General features: G+C 38.5%; 1 protein-coding gene across 1 annotated transcript in view; it reads left to right on the top strand.

The window, feature by feature from the left end:
* Positions 1-22,953, top strand: part of si:ch211-186j3.6 (neural-cadherin) — a 203,913-nt gene that overhangs the window by 159,879 nt on the left and 21,081 nt on the right. The window contains exons 23-29 of the mRNA XM_056750824.1: positions 3,678-3,892; positions 12,581-12,708; positions 13,692-13,819; positions 14,205-14,328; positions 16,206-16,386; positions 16,798-16,964; positions 21,808-22,072. Coding sequence (XP_056606802.1) covers positions 3,678-3,892; positions 12,581-12,708; positions 13,692-13,819; positions 14,205-14,328; positions 16,206-16,386; positions 16,798-16,964; positions 21,808-22,072 — 1,208 coding nt within the window. The remainder of the gene's footprint in view (positions 1-3,677; positions 3,893-12,580; positions 12,709-13,691; positions 13,820-14,204; positions 14,329-16,205; positions 16,387-16,797; positions 16,965-21,807; positions 22,073-22,953) is intronic.

Below are 22,953 nucleotides of genomic sequence, written 5' to 3' on the forward strand. Positions count from 1 at the left end.
TGTGGTATGATCATGGTAAATCTTCTCTGCGGTATGCATTATTCTTCCATCTTGCACATGTATTACTCTCAGCGCACTTGATGGATGAGATGAACACGACTAGAAAGCACACTATCAGAAATCTTTGCAATAGATTTCTTTCTTATCTTTGTTGAGCTTTGTAGATCCATTTTCATAAGATGTCACTGCATTGTTTTTATATTTTGTAATCTTTTTTATGTTTATTTCCTTTTGCAAGATATGTGCAACTTTGATTATACTGAATCCAGATGTCCTAAAATAACTGAAGATTTTAGTCTTTGGTGGGCTCAGCTTCTAAACTGAATATGAGATTGTATTTTCAATATTTTAAAGTAAACCAATCCGAATGTGAATCTGCTAGAACAGTGAGCTTTTGGTTGAAAGCTAGAGCAATGAGGCATGTCTAAAAGCTGCAGACACATACGGATCACAAACAGCAATCACGTATTTCAGATTAATTCATCAACAAGTTCTTTTAGAGATGTATTTATTCTCTTGCTTTGTTTTAACATGCTTTGTTTAACCCTTGTGCGCCTGCATGGACAATTTGGCTGTTTTCATGCAAACAGCAAAAAAATTGTAGATTTTTTTTATATTTTACTCTAAAATATTTTTAACGAGATACACAAAATTTCTTCATTGAAAACGATCAAGAATTCAAATGTTTAATACTTTTATAATCCTTGAAGAAATAATACTATACTGTATGTGTGGCATTAGGATTTAAAGGCTTAAAACTCTAAGTTTGGTAGTTATGATCTTGAACGATTCTGGCTCAAAAATAAAAGTCAGTAAAAGTGGGAAAAAAGTAATATTTTATGACAGTTTTTTTACACTGACATTTTTGTTCATTATGGACCTAAACTGAATCTGCTAAAAAAAATATTAGTGCATCGAAATAATGTTATTAATTATCAACATGTCCAAGACTGTCCATCCATCCATCCATCCATCCATCTTCTTCCGCTTATCCGGGGCCGGGTCGCGGGGGCAGCAGTCTAAGCAGGGATGTCCAGACTTCCCTTTCCCTAGACACTTCCTCCAGCTCGTCCGGGGGGACACCGAGGCGTTCCCAGGCCAGCCGGGAGACATAGTCCCTCCAGCGTGTCCTAGGTCTTCCCCGGGGTCTTCTCCCGGTGGGACATGCCCGGAACACCTTCCCGGGAAGGCGTCCAGGGGGCATCCGGAAAAGATGCCCGAGCCACCTCAGCTGGCCCCTCTCGATGTGGAGGAGCAGCGGATCTACTCTGAGCTCCTCCCGAGTGACCGAGCTTCTCACCCTATCTCTAAGGGATCGCCCGGCCACCCTGCAGAGAAAGCTCATTTCGGCCGCCTGTATCCGACTGCATTACTGCAGAAGCTGCCCTGATCCGTCTGTCAATCTCCCGTTCCATCCTTCCCTCACTCGTGAACAAGACCCCCAGATACTTGAACTCCTCCACTTGAGGCAGGAACTCTCCACCTACCTGAAGTGAGCAGGCCTCAGATTTGGAGGTGCTGATTCTCATCCCAGCCGCTTCGCACTCGGCTGCAAACCGTCTCAGTGCATGCTGGAGGTCCTGGTCTGATGGGGTCAGCACGATGACATCATCCGCAAAGAGCAGAGATTGCAAGACTGTAATCATTAAAATGTAAAAAATCTGCTTCACATTTAGTAGATGTAAAATAATTAGAAAAATGAATTTGTTTTTCATTAATACAACAGTGTCACCATGTAAACAAACTGACATTTCAAGTTGAATTTAAGGAATTGTGATTCTACTATATATGATATACATATACGTATTTATGGGTTTTGGACATTTTATCCATTTGGGACTTGACCTAAGTGTTCATTTTAAAATTGAATGCACAAGAGTTAATTCATTGTTGTCAAAGAAAACAACCTGTATTTTGATTGTTATTACTACAAACACGTCCTGCCTCGTTGATCTCCCCACCACTTGTCTCCTGCCATGTCATGTTGTTTTAGTAAACATGGCCATCGCTTTGATAGGCACACTATCCAATTAGAGTCAGTGTCATGCGTTTGAGTGCGTTATTAAATTATAAATTGCATTGATCTTATGTTACGCTCCTGTCAAATATGCGCAAATTCCTTCAAGTTAACTCATGTCAATTATTTTTTTAATCAGCCAGTTACAACTGCAACTAAAAGTGAGAAAGTGAGAGAGGAGAAAGAGAAGTGACAGACTTAGGAAGAAGGACAGCAATAGACACGCATTTTCAGAGGCTGCGATTAGGCAATGAGGCAATGAGGCAGGGGATCTGAGGGCACAGCACTGCTTGGGTGGCTAACCAGAAGAAAACAATTTGTCATTGATGTTTTTGCACAGATGATGCGGTTGGTGGGCAGAATCAACAGGTGGGACTGATCTGCCAGAAAGCAGAATAAGACAGCTGTTGATTAGTGTTTGAGTCACGCCAGTATGTATGCATATGGGTGCATCTTTCATATGGAGATTTGTGGAGGCAATGAGAGAACATCAGCCTACAGTGCTATATTATATGTGCACTATGACCAAAGCAGAAGGCCATTTACCCCAGAAACTATTAATGGAGTTTTTACATGGAAAGATTTTGATATTGCCTTCTTACATCTTAAAAACTAAAATTACGTCACATTATTAATGTAACACTATAGAATTAAATGTAAATTAATTTAAATGTTTTTTTCAGTTCCTGTTTAAAGTATACAATATAATGCATTATATGTAACATTTATATATATTTCGTTTTTGTTGATGCTTAAAGCTTAATATATGTTTTATATATAATTTACAGGATATATCATTTTGTAACTAATATTCAGTGGCAAAGATTCTGTCTGGCCTTGGAAACGGATCTTTTGTCCTTCAAACACTTTATTAGTAAAGATTGAGTAAAGATTGTGTGTGCTTGTTGTTAGTTTGAGCACGTGGAAAGTAAACTAAAGCTCAACTTCAGGAAGAATTTAGGAAGACAAAACACATTACAACTCATGCACAAAGCGTATTGAGTCAATTCTCAGGAGAATGACAGTAATGAAAAACAAAAGAAGACCAGCAAAATATTATTAACTGATAACAATGTAGTCGGCATATGCTTTATTTCCTGTGCGCTTTGAGTTAATGCATCTCTTGCATAATAAAATAATATTCCATGAAATGTATATAGCTTAGATAATTTGGTTTATTACTGAACTGTAATATATTTTGGTATTTTTTATATTTTAATAGTTTAACCAAAACTGTACGATCAAATATTTGACTTTTGTTCAGTTCTATATCTGTTATATGATGTGTCTGATTTTCACCATCAGTGTTGAAATGACTTATGATATCCAGCATAATAGATCGGTTGGGATACACTACTTGTTGGACTTTTGGGATGTCCTGAAAATGTAAAAATCTAGCAAAAAGTATGTAACCATTTAAAAAGTTAAAATGTAAAAAAAAAATATCTTTAACATTTCAGTTTTTAAAATGCAAATGTGCATTCATAAATATGAGCTGTAAATATCAGTGTTTTTCTGAGATCATAGTGTCCATCCACACTATCATCCTGTTTTGGTCTACATGGACCTGAGTCTAGGTCAATCCTGTACAATTTGTCCTAAAACCAAAACTCAGATCCTTTTTAATCTGTGCTTTTGATTTCCTCTGTGTGCACTTTAGATGCCAGTGCCCAGCTCAGTTTGAGGGACCCGAGTGCCAGCAGACAAAACACAGTTTCCATGGCAACGGCTATGCTTGGTTTCCCCCCATAAGGCCATGCTTCGAAAGCCACCTCTCACTAGAGTTCATCACAGAGGTGGCAGATGGCTTGCTGCTCTATAGTGGACCCGTCTCCCAGCTTCAGCCGTGGGAGCCGGAAGACTTCATGGCTATAGGTAACCTGCACACTGCACTCACTTTCAGCCGAGCTGAGGTTAAGAGACGAGATAGGATTGAGATTACTGGCATTAAGACAAAACCATTTTTCACTGTCTACATCATCATTCTTTTATATCGGAACTCGAACCACTGCCATATCCCACCATCTCCCGGTGGGGAAAGAAATGGAGAACGGGGCATGAAAAAAAGTGCTAATATGTTTATTTTAGACAGAAAGAGATGAAGATAATCCTTTGCGTCTATCCAGTAGGATTTAGTGTTTCTAATAAAAAAAGTTTTACGGCTGTAACATTTTCTTTCTCGGGGGAGATCTACTATCATCTAACAGCCTAAACAGCGAGAAAGATAAAAATACCACATTATTTCTGTTTGTTTGCCTATGCGTGTCATAAATTGCGGTGCCGGCGGCTTGTGTGTGCAGCAGTATTAGCTCATTAGGGGTTAACGAAGACCTTCATTATATCAGTAAAGGCTTATTTGTCATTCATCTGGGAGAATAATTACAATGGGGTATACACATTTAGAGCTTTAATGAACTCACAGATCTGCCTACGTGCTAAGCATACTTTTCATAGAAGGGCATTCTTCTGTTGATCGGTTTGCTGATGCGGTTGTAAATGCACACGAGGCCATGCGCAAGCTCAGTTAGTGCAGGGCTAAAGAACGCAATGAGAAAACGAGAGCAGGATGAATGGCGAGAGGAGATGCCAGAGAACGAGGGAGCGAGTGGATTTGAGGTGAGAGAGAGAGAGCAGCGGGGAGCGACAGATAAAGATTAACGGAAGTGTGCAACTGTGGACAGAGTTTTAAGGCAGCTCGGGCTACAAAGAGCAGAGAAGTGGTAAAGATCCGTCTGAGCTTCGGTTTCAGGTCAGCATTAGGATACGAGTGATAGTCTAAGCGAGAGTGCGGTGAAGTGAGGTTAGGGAGGTCTACCACGTACATGTGGCAAACAGAGAGACATTGTCTAGAAGGCAGTTGAAAACTGAGAAATATGCTCTGTAAAGCTGCTTACAGAAGCGTATTAAAGCTAAGTTAAGGCTGTTTCAAAAGGCTGGGACGAATGGTGTTAGTCAAACTTGAAGGCAGCATTGCACATATCCTGTTTGGAGAAGGCAATCCCAGAATGCATTGCAATGAGCTCATTGGGAAAAATTTATACATTTAATGAATGGTATATTGTAGGAAAAGGGAAAATGTTTTATTCCATAACTAGTTTAGCAAGATTGTGTGGCATTCGGAAATAATACATACTGTATGCTCTACCGAATTGGGCCCAAATCATATGGGCTGGATTGGAATGTGTTATGGAATTATGAAATAATTTCGACCGCTGAAAAAAAATTATTTTCTAAAATCTTCTTTTATCATTTTAAAATGTACTGTTTAAAGGTGTATATAAAGATAATTTTTGTGACTACTAACAGTATTTCTTCCAAATTTCATATACAAATATTGTTTCTATTTGCATTTATTTGCAGAAAATGAAAGCTGGAGAAACAGGTCAAAATAGCAGGAAAGATGCTCTGTATATATTCAGAACTCAAATACTGAAAAGAAAACACATTCATATTCACTTATGGGAAATACAACAGTAATATCTGTTCAGTTGATAACCTTGATTTTATCACAGTTTTCATGTGTCTTGTCATGCTGTCAGTCTTTCACATTGCTGTTGGTTGATTTTATGTCACTCCTGAGGAGGGTTGGGAATCCAAAAGCTAGGAATCGGTTCGGAAACAAAAGGAATCGGATACTTGAGATAGAAATTTTAAATCCTCTTATCTGTGGATATTTTCAGAAAAGTTTGGTAATACAAAATGTAATTAATGATAAAAAACATGGTTCTATGTGTATAAATACACAAAACGGTGCTCATAAATATATATATATCTTTCAAACAAGTCAATAAGCAGGCTAAATTACCATACAGTTTGATATCTAAATGTTTTACTTCAATTGTGGAATCGGAATCGATACATTTCTAACGATTCCCATCCCTACTGAGGTTTGATTTTAATTAAAATTCAAAAGACACTAGACTGCAATGGCCACAATATATCTAGACATGCTGATTAAAAATTAGGAATGGTCTCCTAAATCTCTCCGCTGCTGTTTTTATTTTGTTTTATTTATTTTTTATATGACATGAATAAAGAATATTCTGTTTTATACTGTTAAAAATGTCCCTTTAAAAATACATCTCCCTAATAAAATGTAACTATGAATCAGTTTTAACACTGGTACGCAGTAAAATCGTAAAAGGTACTTATCCCAAAGAGTTAAATGTTGTTTTATATTCATGTTGTTTCACATCTTGTCAGTTGCACCATATTCATCCCCCAAATATTATGGTTTCCCCACCTCCAAAATCCCAGTTTGAACAAGGTTTCAAAACAGTTTAGATGCTGCCTTAGAAAGCATCTGCCCATGATGGCAGTAGTCAAGGAGGCTCACTGGATTTTGTCTAGTAGCTCAAGTCTACTAGAGAGATAGTGTGAGGCTGGAGAAACAGATTAAATAGATAAAAGCAGCGAAGATTTGAAGGAACTGCTGAGAAGTAACAATGAGTGGCGCAGCTCTGAAATGAGAAAATGGAGAGAGGTTCAAGTCTGGGTGAAAGAAGGAGATGGAGTCTGAACGGCAAGGTGGAACGGAGGAAGAAAGCGAGTGATGAATAATGATGAATGGCAGTGTGGTGGACAGCGGAACAAGTGTAGCCACTGTGTGTGTCTGCACACATTACTTCCTCCTTCTCTCTTTCTAGTCCTCCACAGCTTCACTCTATCAGACCTTATTACTTACTGCTGTTCTTCACCATGGCCTATTAAACCTTATCATTGGCCTGCTGCCTGCCAGTTTTACGCCTCTGCTCTCCTTATTAAAGGCACTCATGACACTGCTACTATCATGCTGTTGCTGTAGCGTACACACACCCAGGGCCTCTCCCACTCACTGGAATATTTCTGCTGGATGCTTCACCAGCACCCTGTGCTGTAAACTGTGTGTGTTTGTATTTGTGTGAGGTGTTTATGGATTCGTTATGAAGTAGTGGGTGGGCTGGAAAACCAACTTTTGCGACGCGTCCAAGGTCAAACACTAGAATTTGTTTGACTTTGCTTGGTCTTAGGTGCGCCAAACTTTTCTGCCGGTTTCATGTACTTTCTTGAGTAATATTTTGTGGCCCTTTGTGATCTGAATGCTCGCTCATGATGTCTGGAGAATCAAAATCTTTCTTCTTGCTTCAATTTCAAAACGAATTTGTGAATAACAGCAGACATGAAATTTCCCTTTTCAAGTCACAGGTCTTAAGGCATGTATATAATTTTGCCCAAGGTGATTCGGTGCTTGAGGCGTATCTGTGTGCATTATAAAACATGCGTGCTTTGGCTCTTATCAAGCGTAGCATTCACACATGGCATGAGTATGACAGACCATCCCTTTGTCTTCATTTCTTTCAAGACTTTCAAATCCAATGAACCTACTTTTACTTATCGAAGCCAGAATGAATTTTCTCTCCACATCTTTTGACCTCTTTCTCAATTAATTTTCATTGATGGAAATGAGCAGGGATACGTGCATGGAGATTTCATGTCACACGTGTCTTATTGGCGGTTACAGTCTCCTTTCAAGGTTAGACAAAGATTTGAGAGGGCGAGCATGTCGAATCAATAGACAAATTAGACTGACAAATCTAATTTGGTTGATTAAGGACACTTGTTGAATGGTAAGAAGCCTCATGAGGTCATTAACCTATGACTAAATACACATTCAGCCATAAATGATGAACTGAGATTGAAAAACATTCTTAGACCATTTGAGGTGGGAAGGCAGTCTTTTCAGAAATGCAAAGCTGATATCGATGCCTGTAGTTCCGATGTAACACTCTTAACACTGGTATGAGTACATTTGACATCACATTTATTCATTTGAGCAGACATTTTATTCAAAGAGACTATTTTATCTTAAGCCGGTTCTGCTTTTGATTTCCTTTAATTAAAGGAGATAGAAAATGAGTTTGAAAAATTTATTTGAATACGCTTAGGAAAAATACTCTGAAGCTGGATGATGTATATATTTTCTAAGTTTTTGACTCTGTATCTGAGAGAAATCACGATGTGTGATAAAAGAGTATTTACAAAGAGAGTGATAAAATTATTTATAAATACAATTCAATATGTACAATATGGAACGTGTATGTTCTAGCATGTTTTCATTATCATTCAATTGACTTTTTCAAAATGTAAGTGTTATCATACAACGGATGTTGTACTGTGTATTTAATAATGTTAACACCAATAGAACTTGCAAGACTTTACAGTATGAATATGAACGTGAGCTTTAGCGCTCACACAGGAGGAGAGTCTGGGAGATGAAAGCAAGCAGATAAAGTTTCACGGTCAATGTTGCTGAACCCTGCATCCCAGTAAGCCAGACTCATCATACAGCAACACCTCTCTAATTTCCCTTTTAACATCTAATATTTCAACCCGTTTCCCGAGCTAGTGCAGAAAGAGGTAGGGTTTTCAGGGTTTTTTGTTGCCCACCCGCCTGTTTGTTCATTTGGGTCCCACAAAACAGCCATTTCTTCTGCTTAAAAGAGGAAATGCTTTTGAGGAGGATTTGAGGAGAACGAGGGAGTCGGCTTCCTTCATCTTTCCTCCCGCTGACAGAGGGATTAATGTGCGGTGATGCCGCATGGAGGCCTGTATGAATTAGGGATGAGAAGAGGGAAGCAAAGGCGACTCCCCTTTGACCGCCGACGGATGGTTTCTGAGAGCAAAAACATGTAGGAGCCCAATTACACATACACACTGCGTTCCATCTATACAACATCTACATATATAACGCAAAGAATGCTCGGCGTGACAAAACCACAGGAGAATAGAGCACTTTACTTCTTTACTCAACTTCTTCCTGTCTCATTCCCCTAATCTTCATGTCTGTGTAAACTGGAAAGTTGCAATACTCCCAATTTCTCTTTGTCTGTCTTACAGAGACACCTCCATCGCTATACCTCATCTCAAATCAATACCAACCGCCGACTAATACAAGTTACCTTTCCAGCTTTCGTTTTCTCTCCTTCCTCATTCATAAAGCTTATAACATCTGCACTCCACCTAAAATGTCATGTCAGCCCAAGAAGACATTGTCTTGCTCTCGGTTGACAGTGTCTCATGTCTGGGAACAGGATTGGTGACAGTATCTGTGTGAGGGAGCAGTGCTTCATTCTCATGGGCTTCCCTCTGAAAAGGGCTCCTCATCCCAGATTACAACAGCACTGTTCCTCACCCAGCATGTTCGGTGTTATCTCCTTCTCAACACTTCGGTCCCACCGGGAGTCTGCCTAGAGACAACTTGACTGAAAAGGGAAGAGAAGGAATTCACTGAGACCAAAAGAAACAGCCTAGATAGAAACAGTTGAACAAACTTGTGCTTATTCCGCTCAGCCATGTAAATCCTGAGGTTTCACGTCAACGCTGAACAATAGAAGCCCGTAAGGGTTGATTGCTTCTGCTACACAAAGCCAATGCAATTTTACATGCTGCTGGGGTAGCTCATCTCAGACAAAATATCACGGACAGGTTTATTTGAGTCACGCTTTTTGTGAACAAATAAATGTATATTTTTTTCCTAGTATAATATAAGAGTGTAATTGCTTTAGTTCAAATAAAAATTTAAACATTGTGTCAGGAACGGTGGACAGAACCCAAGCGCAGGCAAGTGAAGGGTTAAAAAAAAGACTTTGATATAAAACAAGATAACAAACACTCTCGATGGGGGAAAAGCACAATAAATAATACAAGACTTCAAACCAAAAACTATCCAAAAGGAGGATAAGACAGACATGATGAATAATCCAAAATAATAAATCCAACACGAAAACGGGTAAGTCCATAGAAACAAGTAAAACACAATGACACGATCGGGAAGCACAGAGGAATAAAACATGTGAAATTAACCGGCAAAGACTGGGGAAAGATCGGTCTATATAAAGGGAATAAGTGATGAGGGATGATAATACAGGGACAATGAAGGACAGGTGACAAGACTTAACATTAAGGGAGACTGGCGGGAAGAAGAATGGACAGGTGAGGGAGATGAAACACTACTGGGACGCTACCGGAGAAACAAGGGGGCGGAGCTAAATGAAGACAGGAGGACACGCGGTGAAATGTCAAAACAAACCGCCACTTGTCTCCACACCAGACGAAACACACACGCAAGACATGGTATTGTCACGACCCTGTCTCCAAGGCACGAAAACTCAAGACAGGAAGGACAGGACCCTGACACTTTGTAAATGTTTCTGTTTATCAAATCAAAACTTTGGCCTGAAAATTATTGGAAAAAGCTTAAACTAAATGAACATTTTAAAGCTTAAGTCACTTAAATTATAATAATGAACAAAACGTAAAAATATATATAGATGTTTATTATATAGCAACATAATAAAATAAAAAAATAAAATGACAAAACATATAACAATATTAACATTTTAATAAAATTAACATAAAACAAAAATCTAAAAATAAAAGCTAATTAAAAATATGAATTCAACAAAATTTATATTAATAGCACAAAGGTTGTGCGATTGATTTCTATGTAACACTCATTCTGATAAAATATACCTAAAATAAATTGTAAATCTCTGGATTTATACATAAAAGTGTAAGAGCGTAATGCATTTTTATGTATTATAAACCATTTCAGAAAATTTCAATGGCCATCAGGGAATGGAAAACAGAATAATTTGAAAGGCTAAATGATGCACAAGACAATTATTGTTCTCTTAAAAGTGCAGCTGTTGACCTTTGTATACAAATAATCATATTTTTAAAAATTCTCCTTGAACGAGAAAGGAATCGCATTTCCTTTTGTTATTTCAAATAGCATGCTTTTATATTATTATTAAATACGTTATTCAAATGAAGGTTGAGCAATAGCAGTCTATATCGTTCAGGTGTGCCTTGGTCAACATACTCAAACTCATAAAAATAGCTATCAAGCAGCAAAGTACCGAGTAATGTTATGAAATAGTCCTTCTCAGACATTATTTCCATCAGCGCTCCATTTGCACTCATTCTCAGCATGCGCTAACCCAACTCCCCCACAAGTGTGAGTCCCCTACCACTCGTGAGCTGCTTGAATGGGTTAAAAACACAGGATGATGATGGAATACGTTCAGCAGAAGTTTGCGCTTTCGGTTAGATGAGCTGTGAGGGAAATATTTGAGAATTGAAGTGACAGCAAGAATACAGCACAGATGGACGACATAAATCAGCCGATTTTAATGACGGTATGAGGGAATTAGCCAGGACAGACTGTCTGGAGAGTCAATCATTTGATTTAAGTTAATGAAGTGGGTACATGTGTTTTGAAAAGCTTCTTGTGGTTTGCGAGAACTTCATTGCAGTTTAGCTGACCTCTGATAGGGAACCTGTAGAAAGTTCTCTGCTTTCGACAGATGGAGAGCGCTGGAGAGAGCAAGACAAGCACACTCAAAGAATGGGCGTTATTTAAAGAAATCGTAAAGACAAAGTCTACGACATCAAAGACCAGTCAGAGGTCATGTGATATTAACATAAGAAAACTGAAAGGGAGTTAGAAGAGAAGATTGTTGATATTAGAAATGTTATAGCATAAAAACGTAATTGAAAGAAATTGGTAACCTTACAGTGAAAAGAGCCTGTTGCCTATTTGTTTATAATGCCCATAGGCATTAGCCTGAAAAGCTTGATTTAAGCTAAAGAAGCATGATTTATTTGGCCATTGTCAGCTTGTATGCCTGATGTGAAATATGGCCTTTCCTCATTCAAGTACTTGAAAGCTACTTGGGACAGAAATAGCTGCTGGATGTGGACAAACTTGGTTTAATGGGAATTGGTGAAACAAAGAGAAAAACAGAGACTGTATATTTACTATAGCACCAGTACTTAAAACATCAGTGGGCATATTTAACAGCAATGCAAATAAATGTGAAATGAATGGAAGTTTCCCCCCTCATGCGCAGGATGGCTGTCAGACTACACAAAGCTTAAGGGAGTCTGTAGGGCTTCATTAATTTTTAATTTGCCAATCGACTAACTCAGACAAAGGAGAGCTTTCCCTAATATGTTTATTCTATTATGCCCAAGAATAATATAATCATATTGCAGTGTGTTCTGGTGCAATATCTAATTCCCTGATCCTGTAAAACAAAATGGCAGTGTATGGGAATTTCTGAGATGGAAATTCGTTCTCTGTGGCGCAGTCACCTATATAATACTTCTCATGAAGAGATGTTAAAGTTATAGTTCACCAAAATTGAAACGATGTCATTAATGCAAAAAAATGTCATTCACAATCTTTAAGTGACTTTCTTCTGAGAAGATATTTTGAGAAATGTCTCAGTGGTTTTGTGCTTATCTTGGCCAGGACACTCTTGAAAAATCTCCTACTGGTTAAATAAAGGTAACAAAAATGTTATTTGCTCACCAATGTTCTCCAAAATATATTTTTTGTGTATTATGTTTGGACATGAGAGTGAGTAAAGGATATAAGAATTAAAATTTTTGAGGGAATTATCCCTTTAAGCGTTATGCAAGGCGTTTCCTTATAATTGCACGTGTCCCAGATATAATTGTTTCCCTTTCTACACTTTCTTCACTCTCTCTCTATCTATCTTTTTCTTCATTGTTCAGAACTGATCGACGGCACCCCCACCCTTAAAATCAACCACGGCTCGGGTACGTTGGTCTTGCAGTTGCCGGGCAACGTGAACGTAGCGGACAGACGGTGGCACAGGCTGGACGTGAGGAGCAACAGCAAAGTAAGTGTTCACCGATAGCAAGAGACTGCCTGCCATGCCCAACCCCTCAAACCCGATCGAGCAGAGACCCTTCCTTCTCTGGATGTTCTCCATTTGCTTCCTCCAAATAAACCTCAGTACTTCTGTAGATTAGTTTTGAGGGAGGCGGAGGTTCAGCGGAAACCATCCTTATGCTTTCAGAGGTTTTACTCGATTGCAGTCTTAATCCCAAATTTTTGGGGGCTTTTGCATCCAGCATTGCCAGAACTTTTCCTCGTATTGTAGTCACCCCCGCTGTTCTGAAATAGGGTTAATATAAAATGACTGTAAATTATAATGCTTATTGTTCAATAAAACCATGGTACGCACATCTTGCAGAGCACAAAGGGGACATTGCAGTTTGGCGCTTTTAGCGATTTGATGTGTTTTGTTAAATAATAACACGCCTCAAGCTGTAGTCTTCAATGGAAAGGGAAGGAAAGGTTGCAGTCAAAACATTGCAAATACATTTCACGCCAGTTTCGCTGGAGGAAGAGTGCTTGACAAAACAATGATTTAGGAGCGAAGCAAATGTAAAATCTACTAAAAAGAAAAAAGCTAGCAAGTTAAGTGCATACTTATTGGTGAAGCTGTGAGACACATTTTATAAGAACCTGCATAAATTTCCATATATTTGTGTATTTTTGTAAATGTTTGGTTCAGTTTATTATGTTTTATGTGCATTTATCTGCCCCAATGTGTGTGTTTTTTTATCGATGCATCTATATCAAATATAGGATAGGATAATATAGGATCATATGGAAGCCTAGTGCGTATAGATATGAGCTACTAAGCAAAAGTCTGCTGGTTTGATCTGAAAAATCAACGGTGCTTGAGCCGCTTCATATCTGGTTGCTTCACGGTCACCACCCTTTCACTTCAATAATTCATCATTTAATGGTGGGCTTTGCATGCATTCAACCATTTGTTTGGTTACATATCTTTTTACATATTTTTCTTTTAAGGAGGTGCGTTTTACACTTGACCGTTGTGCAGCAGCCACGATAATGGAGATGGAGGGTGTAGGCAGCTGGCTAACCACTGAAGACCACACTTCCTGTGAAGTCACCGGTGTCACGCCAAATATGGACAGGTAAAACACTTACCTTCCTTAGAATTTCTCTTTTTACATGAACTCACATTTGTCTAAAGCTGAATTGGATGAATACAAAAAATGGTTGCGCTGCTATCATCATGTACAAAGCATAACACAAAGCAGCAGTCGATAAAACCATCATAGCTTTAATCATTCTCACTTCATAACCTATTCATTTGTGAGCTATACGAGATCTGTTGTCAGTTATGAACTCAATATGAATTGAAAGGTTTATTATTACACAAAGGTTTTAGTTTAAAAGATCAAATCAGCAGCGTAATTAATCTATAGAGGAAAATCACCTCTCCGAAGCACATTAACATCTGAAACAGTAGACAGGAAAATTTGACTTGTGTCATGATCTGTTCTGTTGTGCTTTCAGGCATCTGAACGTCACTCAGGTTCTTCAGCTTGGAGGAGTGAATGAGAATCTGCCCTATATCTATCCACAGCTCCAACACAAGCACTTCACCGGCTGCATCCGAAACCTCATCGTGGACAGCAAGGTTGGGGACATCCATGCACAGACAAATCCCCTGAAATCAATGAGTGAAGAAGACTAAACGAGAATTAAGTCTTAATCATTTTAGTGCTGTCAGTTTTAGATGGAGGCAGTAAACAAGCAAAGATAATTATGTCGCAGCATTAATGCTTTTCAGTTTTTTTCCCTGTTGACGTTTTTTCACAAGTTGGCTGTAATGAAACAAGCCGCAAGCTGTATCACTATCCAAGGTTGTCATGTTAAGGTTTGTTTAAGTGGGTGACTGTTTGTTGCTTATTGTGACACCTTGACACAGTTGAAGGCTCTTGACTGTAAAACACTCCACCGGTGGCCTCCAGACACAAATAGAAAGTGAATAAGGCATCACTTAGGGTACTGGGGCATGGATGGGGCTTGACTGCTTGACTGCTAATAGTGCAGGTTAGACATTTGAAGGACGAGGGAGTACAGAACAGAAGAATTTCTATTTTTGCCTTTTTCCCAACAAGTGTCTAACTCATGTTCATTCAGTCTCTGGCCTGTGAGAATTCTAAAAAGGCTATTTGCTGGCAAAATATTGGCATCCTAATGCAATATCAAAATTATGGACAGTTTCATTACAGTTCAGTGGATTAACAGTTCCCTTTTGCTTACCTAGTTGTGACTGTATTTTGCATCAGCCTTGCTGGTTTATACTCAAAGTGCATATCGGACTTGTCAGTTTCCTTTGACAAAACCACATCACATAACTTTTAGAAGTAATGGGGATGAATTGGGGAAAACACCAGGTAAAAAGATAACGTGATCTATTCAGGTTATTGTTTTTTAGTCGTAGAAGACTTTAAGGCCTCAAGGTTTCTACATTCTCTTAAAACAGAACACTGGAGGCCTGCTTTTTTAAGTGGCATAGTAATATTCATTACGACAGGCTAGATACTGTATTTAATTGAATAAACAAATGCAAGATTAAAAGTGATTTGCATTTTTTCATCTCTCAAGGTCCTTTAGGTTTTGGTCTGGGTTCTAAACATAATTTTCTGTCTTCTTCGTGTTTATTTCTTCAATTCCTCTCTTATTTTGTTTCTTTCTGCCCTGTTGCGCTCCGTGTTATCGCCTCTCTTCCGATAATGTTCACATCTACTATCTTAATCTGTGTTTGGAGCACATTGCTGAACACACATTCTCTGTGACTGGATTGTGATGGATTTGATGGGAAGAGGCTTGGATTTTGTGATTACATATTTCATTGTTTTTTTGTTTTTTTTAAGTTATATTTTGGGCTTTCGTGCCTTTATGTGCACAGGACAGTAGAGATTTTGACTTGGTTCACCAGCGTAAAGCACACTGTTTTTCTCGAATATACTTGAAGCAAAAACGTGATGTTCTGAGCCAAATCCTTTGAAGTTTTGCTGAGGTAAAATAAACCTCAGATATGAGTGCCAGAGTTACTATAGTTTTGATTTTAATTTGTTAATTTTAGTTAAAGTTTTAGCAATTGTGTTATATGCTTTTGTCATTTAACAATTTATTGGTTTATTTTTTATGTTGCTATATAAGATTAATACATTTTTCTTTTTTAATAGTATTTAGTAACAATTATAATTGTACTACTTAAAGTTATTTTCATTTACATTTTTCCTTGAGATAAGTTTTTCCAAAAATGTTTAGGTCAATATTTTATTTGATTTCAATGAACAGGAAAATTTCAAAGTTTTAATTTTAGTAAACAAAAATAACCTTGATGAGTGCTTGACATTATTTGTATCACTGTTATCAGACATACCTTGGAAGTTCTGTAAAGATTTTTCGATCAGATCATATTTTACTGACCCAAACAGATCCTAACACAAGATGTGCTCTATATTACAAGCATCTCTCTCTCTCTCTCTCTCTCTCTCTCAGTTTTATGACTTAGGATCCCCAGCAGACTCCTTTGGCAGCACTCCTGGATGTCTCATGACTGACAGTAGCTGTGTGAATATGGGCTTTCCCTCCTGCGGGACCAGGGGCCGCTGCCACGGCGAGTGGGGTTCCTTCAGCTGTCAGTGTATTCCTGGGTACAGCGGGCATCAGTGTGAAAAGGGTAATTACTTAGCAATTTCCAAACTTTTAAAGTCATTCAGTGTTATTTTCAAATGTGGGAGGTGAGAGCGACTGTGCCTTTGAAGATAAAGAAGATAAATCAATGCTATAAAGAATGATTGAATGGGTTCGGAAACAACCATTGTGCGCGTGTGTGTGAATATTAAGGCACGACTTTTCAGTAGGCCGGTGAATTGCTATGTGTAGGAGGGAAAGCGTTTAGCATCCAGGCAGGATTTTCACGCGCACCGAATCTTGGCACAAATCATATTCCAAAGTGTTATGAATTTGTAGCGCTTCTTTATGTAACATAACCGGAACATCCTGTGATATTCTCACAGTGCATTTTTCCATGTTTACCCATCTTTTTGAAGAGCACCATCTGAAGAACACATTTGTGTATGTTTGATAGAGGTTCCAGAGTATTCTTTCGATGGAAGGAGTCATGTGCACTTTCAGCTGGCCTTCACGCTCCCCGCCAGGCACACGCAGGTTCAGGTTCTTCTTCGAACCCGCAAACACAGCAGCTCTATTCTCACCCTGCTGTCCAAAGAACAGAATGAATACATCAAGCTTGAGGTTAGTTCTCTCAAAACATCTCTCCCTTTTCCTTTCTCTTGCTTTTACTTCCACTTTCTCTTATCAAGATTTTCTTTTCTACACTAGACCTATTATTAATGTTTCTATAAAGTGAAAATCTTTTCCCCTCCCTGCATCTCAGATGTGGCATTTTAGTGATTGACAACGAACACCCTGCCAAGCGATGTTTTTTCAATGTTTTTTTCAATGTCTCCTCTCTGTTCCCACCAATAAGCGCCCGTGAAATGTCCTTACAGCGAAAAAGCCGACTGCGAGTGTATAAAGATTATTTGTTCTTGATGTGCTCTGAAATAGCAGCCCATCTGCCAGACCCCGCAAACGTTGTTGCAACAGCAGTGCAATGTAAGAATTTGAATGGAGCAGCGAGTTTGTCTTTAATCATAGAGGCATTAGTATGCGTTTCCCGATGCGTCTGATACACTTTCAGAATGCATGCCGTCTGGCCCCTCACTCCAAGGCTGTCTGATTTTCTACGTTTTTTCCCCAACACCTGCTTTAAGATGATATGTTCAGATTGCTGATTGCTGCTTTGTTTCTCTGCTCCTCTCTTACTTTCTCTCTCTCATGTAAATTTTGCTTGATTTATCTGCGGCGTGAATTAAAAGTGTCTCTGAGACGGGCTTGAAGACATTTTATATCCCCTAAAGTGGCAGACTACAGATTTCATTACCTGCTTATATTGCGATGCTTGCGAGGCGTCGCAGCAGCCGATGCTGCTGCTTTTGTGCCACATGCTAAAGATTAAAACTTAATCTCCTGCTGTGCTCCTCTCAATTACCTTAGCAATAATGCTAATTGATGTGATGCGCCAATGCCTATTTAGCATGCCCTGTTGTGTCTGATTATGATGCATCATCTTAATGACGCTTTTCCAACAAGGTGTTCGTGTCAAATGCAGCAACAAATATTATCGGTCTAATGATCATACAGTTTTGTCTCGGGAAACTATGAAACTGCTGTATAAAGTGTCATGTTTAGAGGTTTCAGTACAGATTCACAACTTGTATTGAGTGCATTTTATCCGACTCTTTTACTCATATTGGAAAATAAGCTTTTGTTTTCTGATTGTCTGTGCTGATTTTGAAAAAAGCTAAATGGATTTAATCACTGAAAATGTTAGGGTTAGCAAAAACTAGCCAATTACGCACTTTTCCTCGACCTGACATTTATGAACCTTTCGGTTCAAATGTACCCTCATTATATAGTTGACCCTTGCCTGAATGCTAATATGGCCTTATTTTGTCTTGCTCTTCTTGCGTTGTTGTTTTTCTTTCTTTTGTTTACTCAGCAGTTGTAGCAAAATGTGAAAATATTGAATTTAAGTCTGAAGGAAAACATAGCAACACTTTATTTAAAATGGGATAACACATTAAGTTTCTACCAATCTCATATTAATGTTGAGTGCCTATAAAGGAGGGGTTGAACGACCTCTTTTATGTGATAAAAGTCCTGTCAATATTGAGTAGTTGATGTTCGAGGGAAATTTGATGGGTGTGGGCAGTAAGACACTTGTGTGTGCGTGCGGGCTGCGGGAGAAGGGTAGATGAAACAACAGAAAAATACATCAAGTTTGTTTGTGACGACCTATGACTTTTGAACAACGTCAATATATTTTTGAGCATAATGCAGCGGACACTTCATTACAGCGGACTTACAAACGCAGCACCTCAGTAACACACCAGCCAATATGAGAAACATTTGTATTTATTCTATTTCTTTCATGTTTTATTAAATGGGGAACAATTACAAAAATAGTCTATAATATTAAAATAGCTGCGTGTAGGAGCACAATCTATGTTACGTTTTAGACTTTACTCGAGAGCTTCAGATAAAATCGTGAATGTTGCGGATGAAAACAGGACACATTGTTAATGATGCGTGTGGAGGCAGGACAAGATAACATTGCCGAGAGTGTGACAGAATCCCGCTGAAGCGGATGGGAAGGACTTCCCGCGCACAGTTATATTTGAACAGCCCCTTCTTAAAGGTACTAATTTAAAAATGCAAAGAGTAACAATGAATTGATAAGTGTTATGATGTGTCATGATTCTGATAGGAAGAACCCAAGTGCAAACAGCCAAGGTAGTAATAAAAAACTCAAACAGGACTTAAAACAAAACACTTCCCACGAGAGGGCTAAACAAAAGAAATCAAGCCAGAAAGAATAATATCCACTTGACAAGACGAGCAAGACAGGAACAGGGAACTTGACGCAGGGGAATTAACTCCACACAAGCTTACATAAAACTCTGCAAACATTTTCAAACGAACTGGCACAGGACAGAAAACATGAGGTCTTAAATGGTAAAACTAACGAGGGATAATGACACTGGGCAGGTGAATGGAATGAAGCACTAAGGGGGTGATTACGGGAAACAAGGGGCCAAGGCATGCGACAGGAGAGCATGTGGTGCAAAGTCACAACAAAGACCACATGCTTCCACACAGAACACAACAAGCACAAAGACGTGGTACTGTCAGGACCCTGTCCACAGAACTAGAAAACCCCTGACAAGAAGGACAGGATCATGACAATAATGTATCAATTGTAGTTAAATTAATTATGAGACATTTCAATGCGTTATAAGGTGCATTACAATGCATAATTAATGCATTAAACTTACTTTTATAAAGTATTTTGCATACATACTTTAAGTAAGGTGTTACCGAAAACTTTAACAAAATATATTCCAAAGAGGAGTAGGTGTATGTTTAAACCTTACAGCTGAGAGAACTTTGTGTGACAACTAACCCAAGCGTCATTCTACATCGATGTTAAATCATACTGAGGTAGTGTAAATGATTCTGAAAGGTCTGACAAGATGTTTTTGCAGCACTTTGAGGTTTATTCATTGATCATTCCTTTTTTTTGTTTTTCCCGGTTTAAAGGTTTTGATAGAGTGAGAAAGACAGAACTAAAATCAATGATTTATATTGTTCAAAAATGTCTCTACATTTTGTAAATTTTCTAGGTACAAGGTAAACCAAACAGAGACTCTGCAATCTCAGACTAGTAAAACACTCTTTCCAACAGGTCCTGCTTTAACACAGTCTTATGTCCTATGCCCTATGCACCTGCATGATAATCTACTTACAGGAATCATTTATCAATTTGATATGAGTTGAGTGAAAAGACAAACATTGTTCAATTATGATGGAAGTGGGCTAGTAAACAGAAGACCAACCGATCGTGTGACCAACTGCATATCGCCACACAACACACATAAACTGAGTCTCAAAAGAAAATAGGTTTACCTTAGTGTTTTTTTACACCGTTTAATTGAGCAGTCTGTTTTTTGCATGTTTTTTTCATTTTTAATTGTCACTTTTTTTAGAACAGTAAACGGCCCTATAAAAAAAAGGTTAACGTTATATTAGTACTCTCAACACTGCACTTTAGTATTCCACACACAAACCATAACAACGTTTACTTTAACATAATTAAGGAATAAAGAATGTAAGGGATATACTGTATATAGAAAATATATAAGGCACAGTAATAACGAGAAAAGATAAAATGGCAAAGGTTACAGGCTTCTGCTGCTTCATTAAATATAACCAGAAATGATTTATGTGAAGGTTGCCGAGATTTTGACTTGATATTGATTGATGTCACAAAATATTTTCCACCACATAATGAAATATGAAAAGGTGTTTGAGCAACCCAGGCATACTTAACAGTTTGTACTTTAGCCTAAGCCTATGATGCATGGTTAAATGCCCTTTAATTATGAAACATGCAACTGGCCAGATGGCCACCTGCTGCTGCTGCTGTCGATGACTTTAGTTTCTGGATCACTAGATGGAGATGGTTGAAGGATTTATGAAGGGGTGCGGAAGAGAGTGAGAATTTTGAGAACAGCAAGTTTAAGCATAATCCCTCAAACCATATGGCAGGTAAAGTAATAATGCTGTATGGAAGAGAAGAAAGGTGAGAAGTTCACAAACGGCTTACTGTTGTAGAAAGTTGAACCGCCTCTTGCATCATTGCATTGATTAGTCCTCCTTTTACATCCCCACAAAGCCAGCGTCCAAAACTGGGCTGTAAATTGTGCTCTCTGGGACACATGCAGAAAGACTCAGAGATTAGAATAAAGATTGAAGCCTTCAAGAGCAGGAGGTGCCCGACCACTTTGTGTGTCATAAACAAACCCACTTTGCCAACCAGTGATTTTACCTTTTTCCAGAGGTAGAGTTACAAGCTTTTCCTCGAGAAGTAAAAAGACCAGTTGAATCGGTTATTAAACTGTTAAAAATAAGACGGCAAATACATTTCCAATACGTTGGACGACTCCGTGCACATAACTGCAGTCTCTGATATTAAGTGCTTTTCATCTAACATGCATTCATAAATATTAATACTTGTCTGTGAAACATTTGATTAATAAAAAAGTGACCGGATTGAGGAGTGTATAAAACACACACAAAGGGAAAGAGAGAGGAAAGGAAAGTCTCTTAGCTGACCACCAGAGAATAGGAGAGGGAGCATAAAAATACAGTGGCAAATCAAATTGACACCACATTGAATTCCCTGCTCCCCCCGTCTCCAATTAAAGGCCTGATATGTTTAATTCTGTTAGTGCTCAGTAGAGTCTTATCAGATCCTGACCCTGTCTGATGTCTCAGTCCCCGGTGGTTTCTGTTTCATCACATACTGCCTCCCTCTCTTCCTCGCTCTCACTGTTTTCATAATTTTAATTATATTCTTATTTGTTCTTTGTCTCCGCCACTTTATTTTCTCCAGATTCCGCAGATAATACGAAAATTGAATTTATTCCCTAACAGTATTCGATTGTGTGCTCTATCTCTTTCCACTTTGCAGATCTACCAGGGTCTGTTAAACGTCTTCTACAACCTCGGCGATGGGGACTTCAACCTGACGATGCCCTCGTATCGTGTAGACAACGGCGAGTGGCACGATGTTCACTTAGATCGCCACGACAATGAGTTGACCCTGCGTGTGGATGGCGGCGGTGGAAGAAGGGAGGTCACGGGCTCGCCAGGTCGCAGTCGGGAGATTGTTATCGATCCAGCCTTGGTGATGCTGGGCAACTCATTCCCCTCGGGACACAACAAGAGTTTCCAAGGTGAGGTACAAGTGTGTTTTGTGGAGCGTGATGCTAGAAGGCCCAAGGTCATTGGGTTGAGTCCTGATAGCTCAATTGTGTTGTTAGCTCTTCTTTTGTTTTAATGACAGCACGGACTCCAATATTTTAATTTCACAATTTTCTCATGGTTAATGTTATTCCTGCATGTTCCAATGAGTGTCTTTTATGCTTCACTAGATGCTAAAATTGATATTTTGAACATAGTAGTGAACTTGATACAAACAGAGTCCAGTGTCTGTTAAATTTTAACAAAACCAAACCTTAGGAGTGACATCAAGTCAACAAACATCAATGTGAAAGACAAGACACATGAAAACTGTTAACAAAATCAAGGATATCACAGAAAAAATATTTTTTGATAAATTCCTAAATACATGTTAACAATATAACTTTTGTATTGCTTAAAAGTGACTATGAATGAACTTGGTTTCTTTATAGTATTTGAGGTCTGAAAAAATACAAAGCAGTTCTTTTTTTAACTGTTTCTCCAGTTATCATTTTCTACAAATAAATGCAAAAAGATACCATTTTTATCTGAAATTTGGGGAAAATGTTATTAGTACTTCACCGAATGAAACCCCTATACATAACTATAAATAGTAAATTCAGAAAAACTGCAAAATGATGTTGAAATGATCTCTTAAAGGAGGCATGAATTCAGACATCAATTTTAACCCAAGCTTTTGTTATATAAGAGGGAATTGTATTCAAGCGGGTCCTGGAATGCACCTATCTATGACAGGTTGAACATCGCCTCCACAGAAGGATATTAAAGACTACTTCTCTAGCCATGCCCACTGGTTCGCACGGAACCAGATAGAGTGAGCAAGCAATAAACATGCCGTTAAAGATTGCAAAAT

Source organism: Triplophysa dalaica, chromosome 1 (assembly GCF_015846415.1).
Source record: "Triplophysa dalaica isolate WHDGS20190420 chromosome 1, ASM1584641v1, whole genome shotgun sequence".
NCBI classification, from domain to species: domain Eukaryota; kingdom Metazoa; phylum Chordata; class Actinopteri; order Cypriniformes; family Nemacheilidae; genus Triplophysa; species Triplophysa dalaica.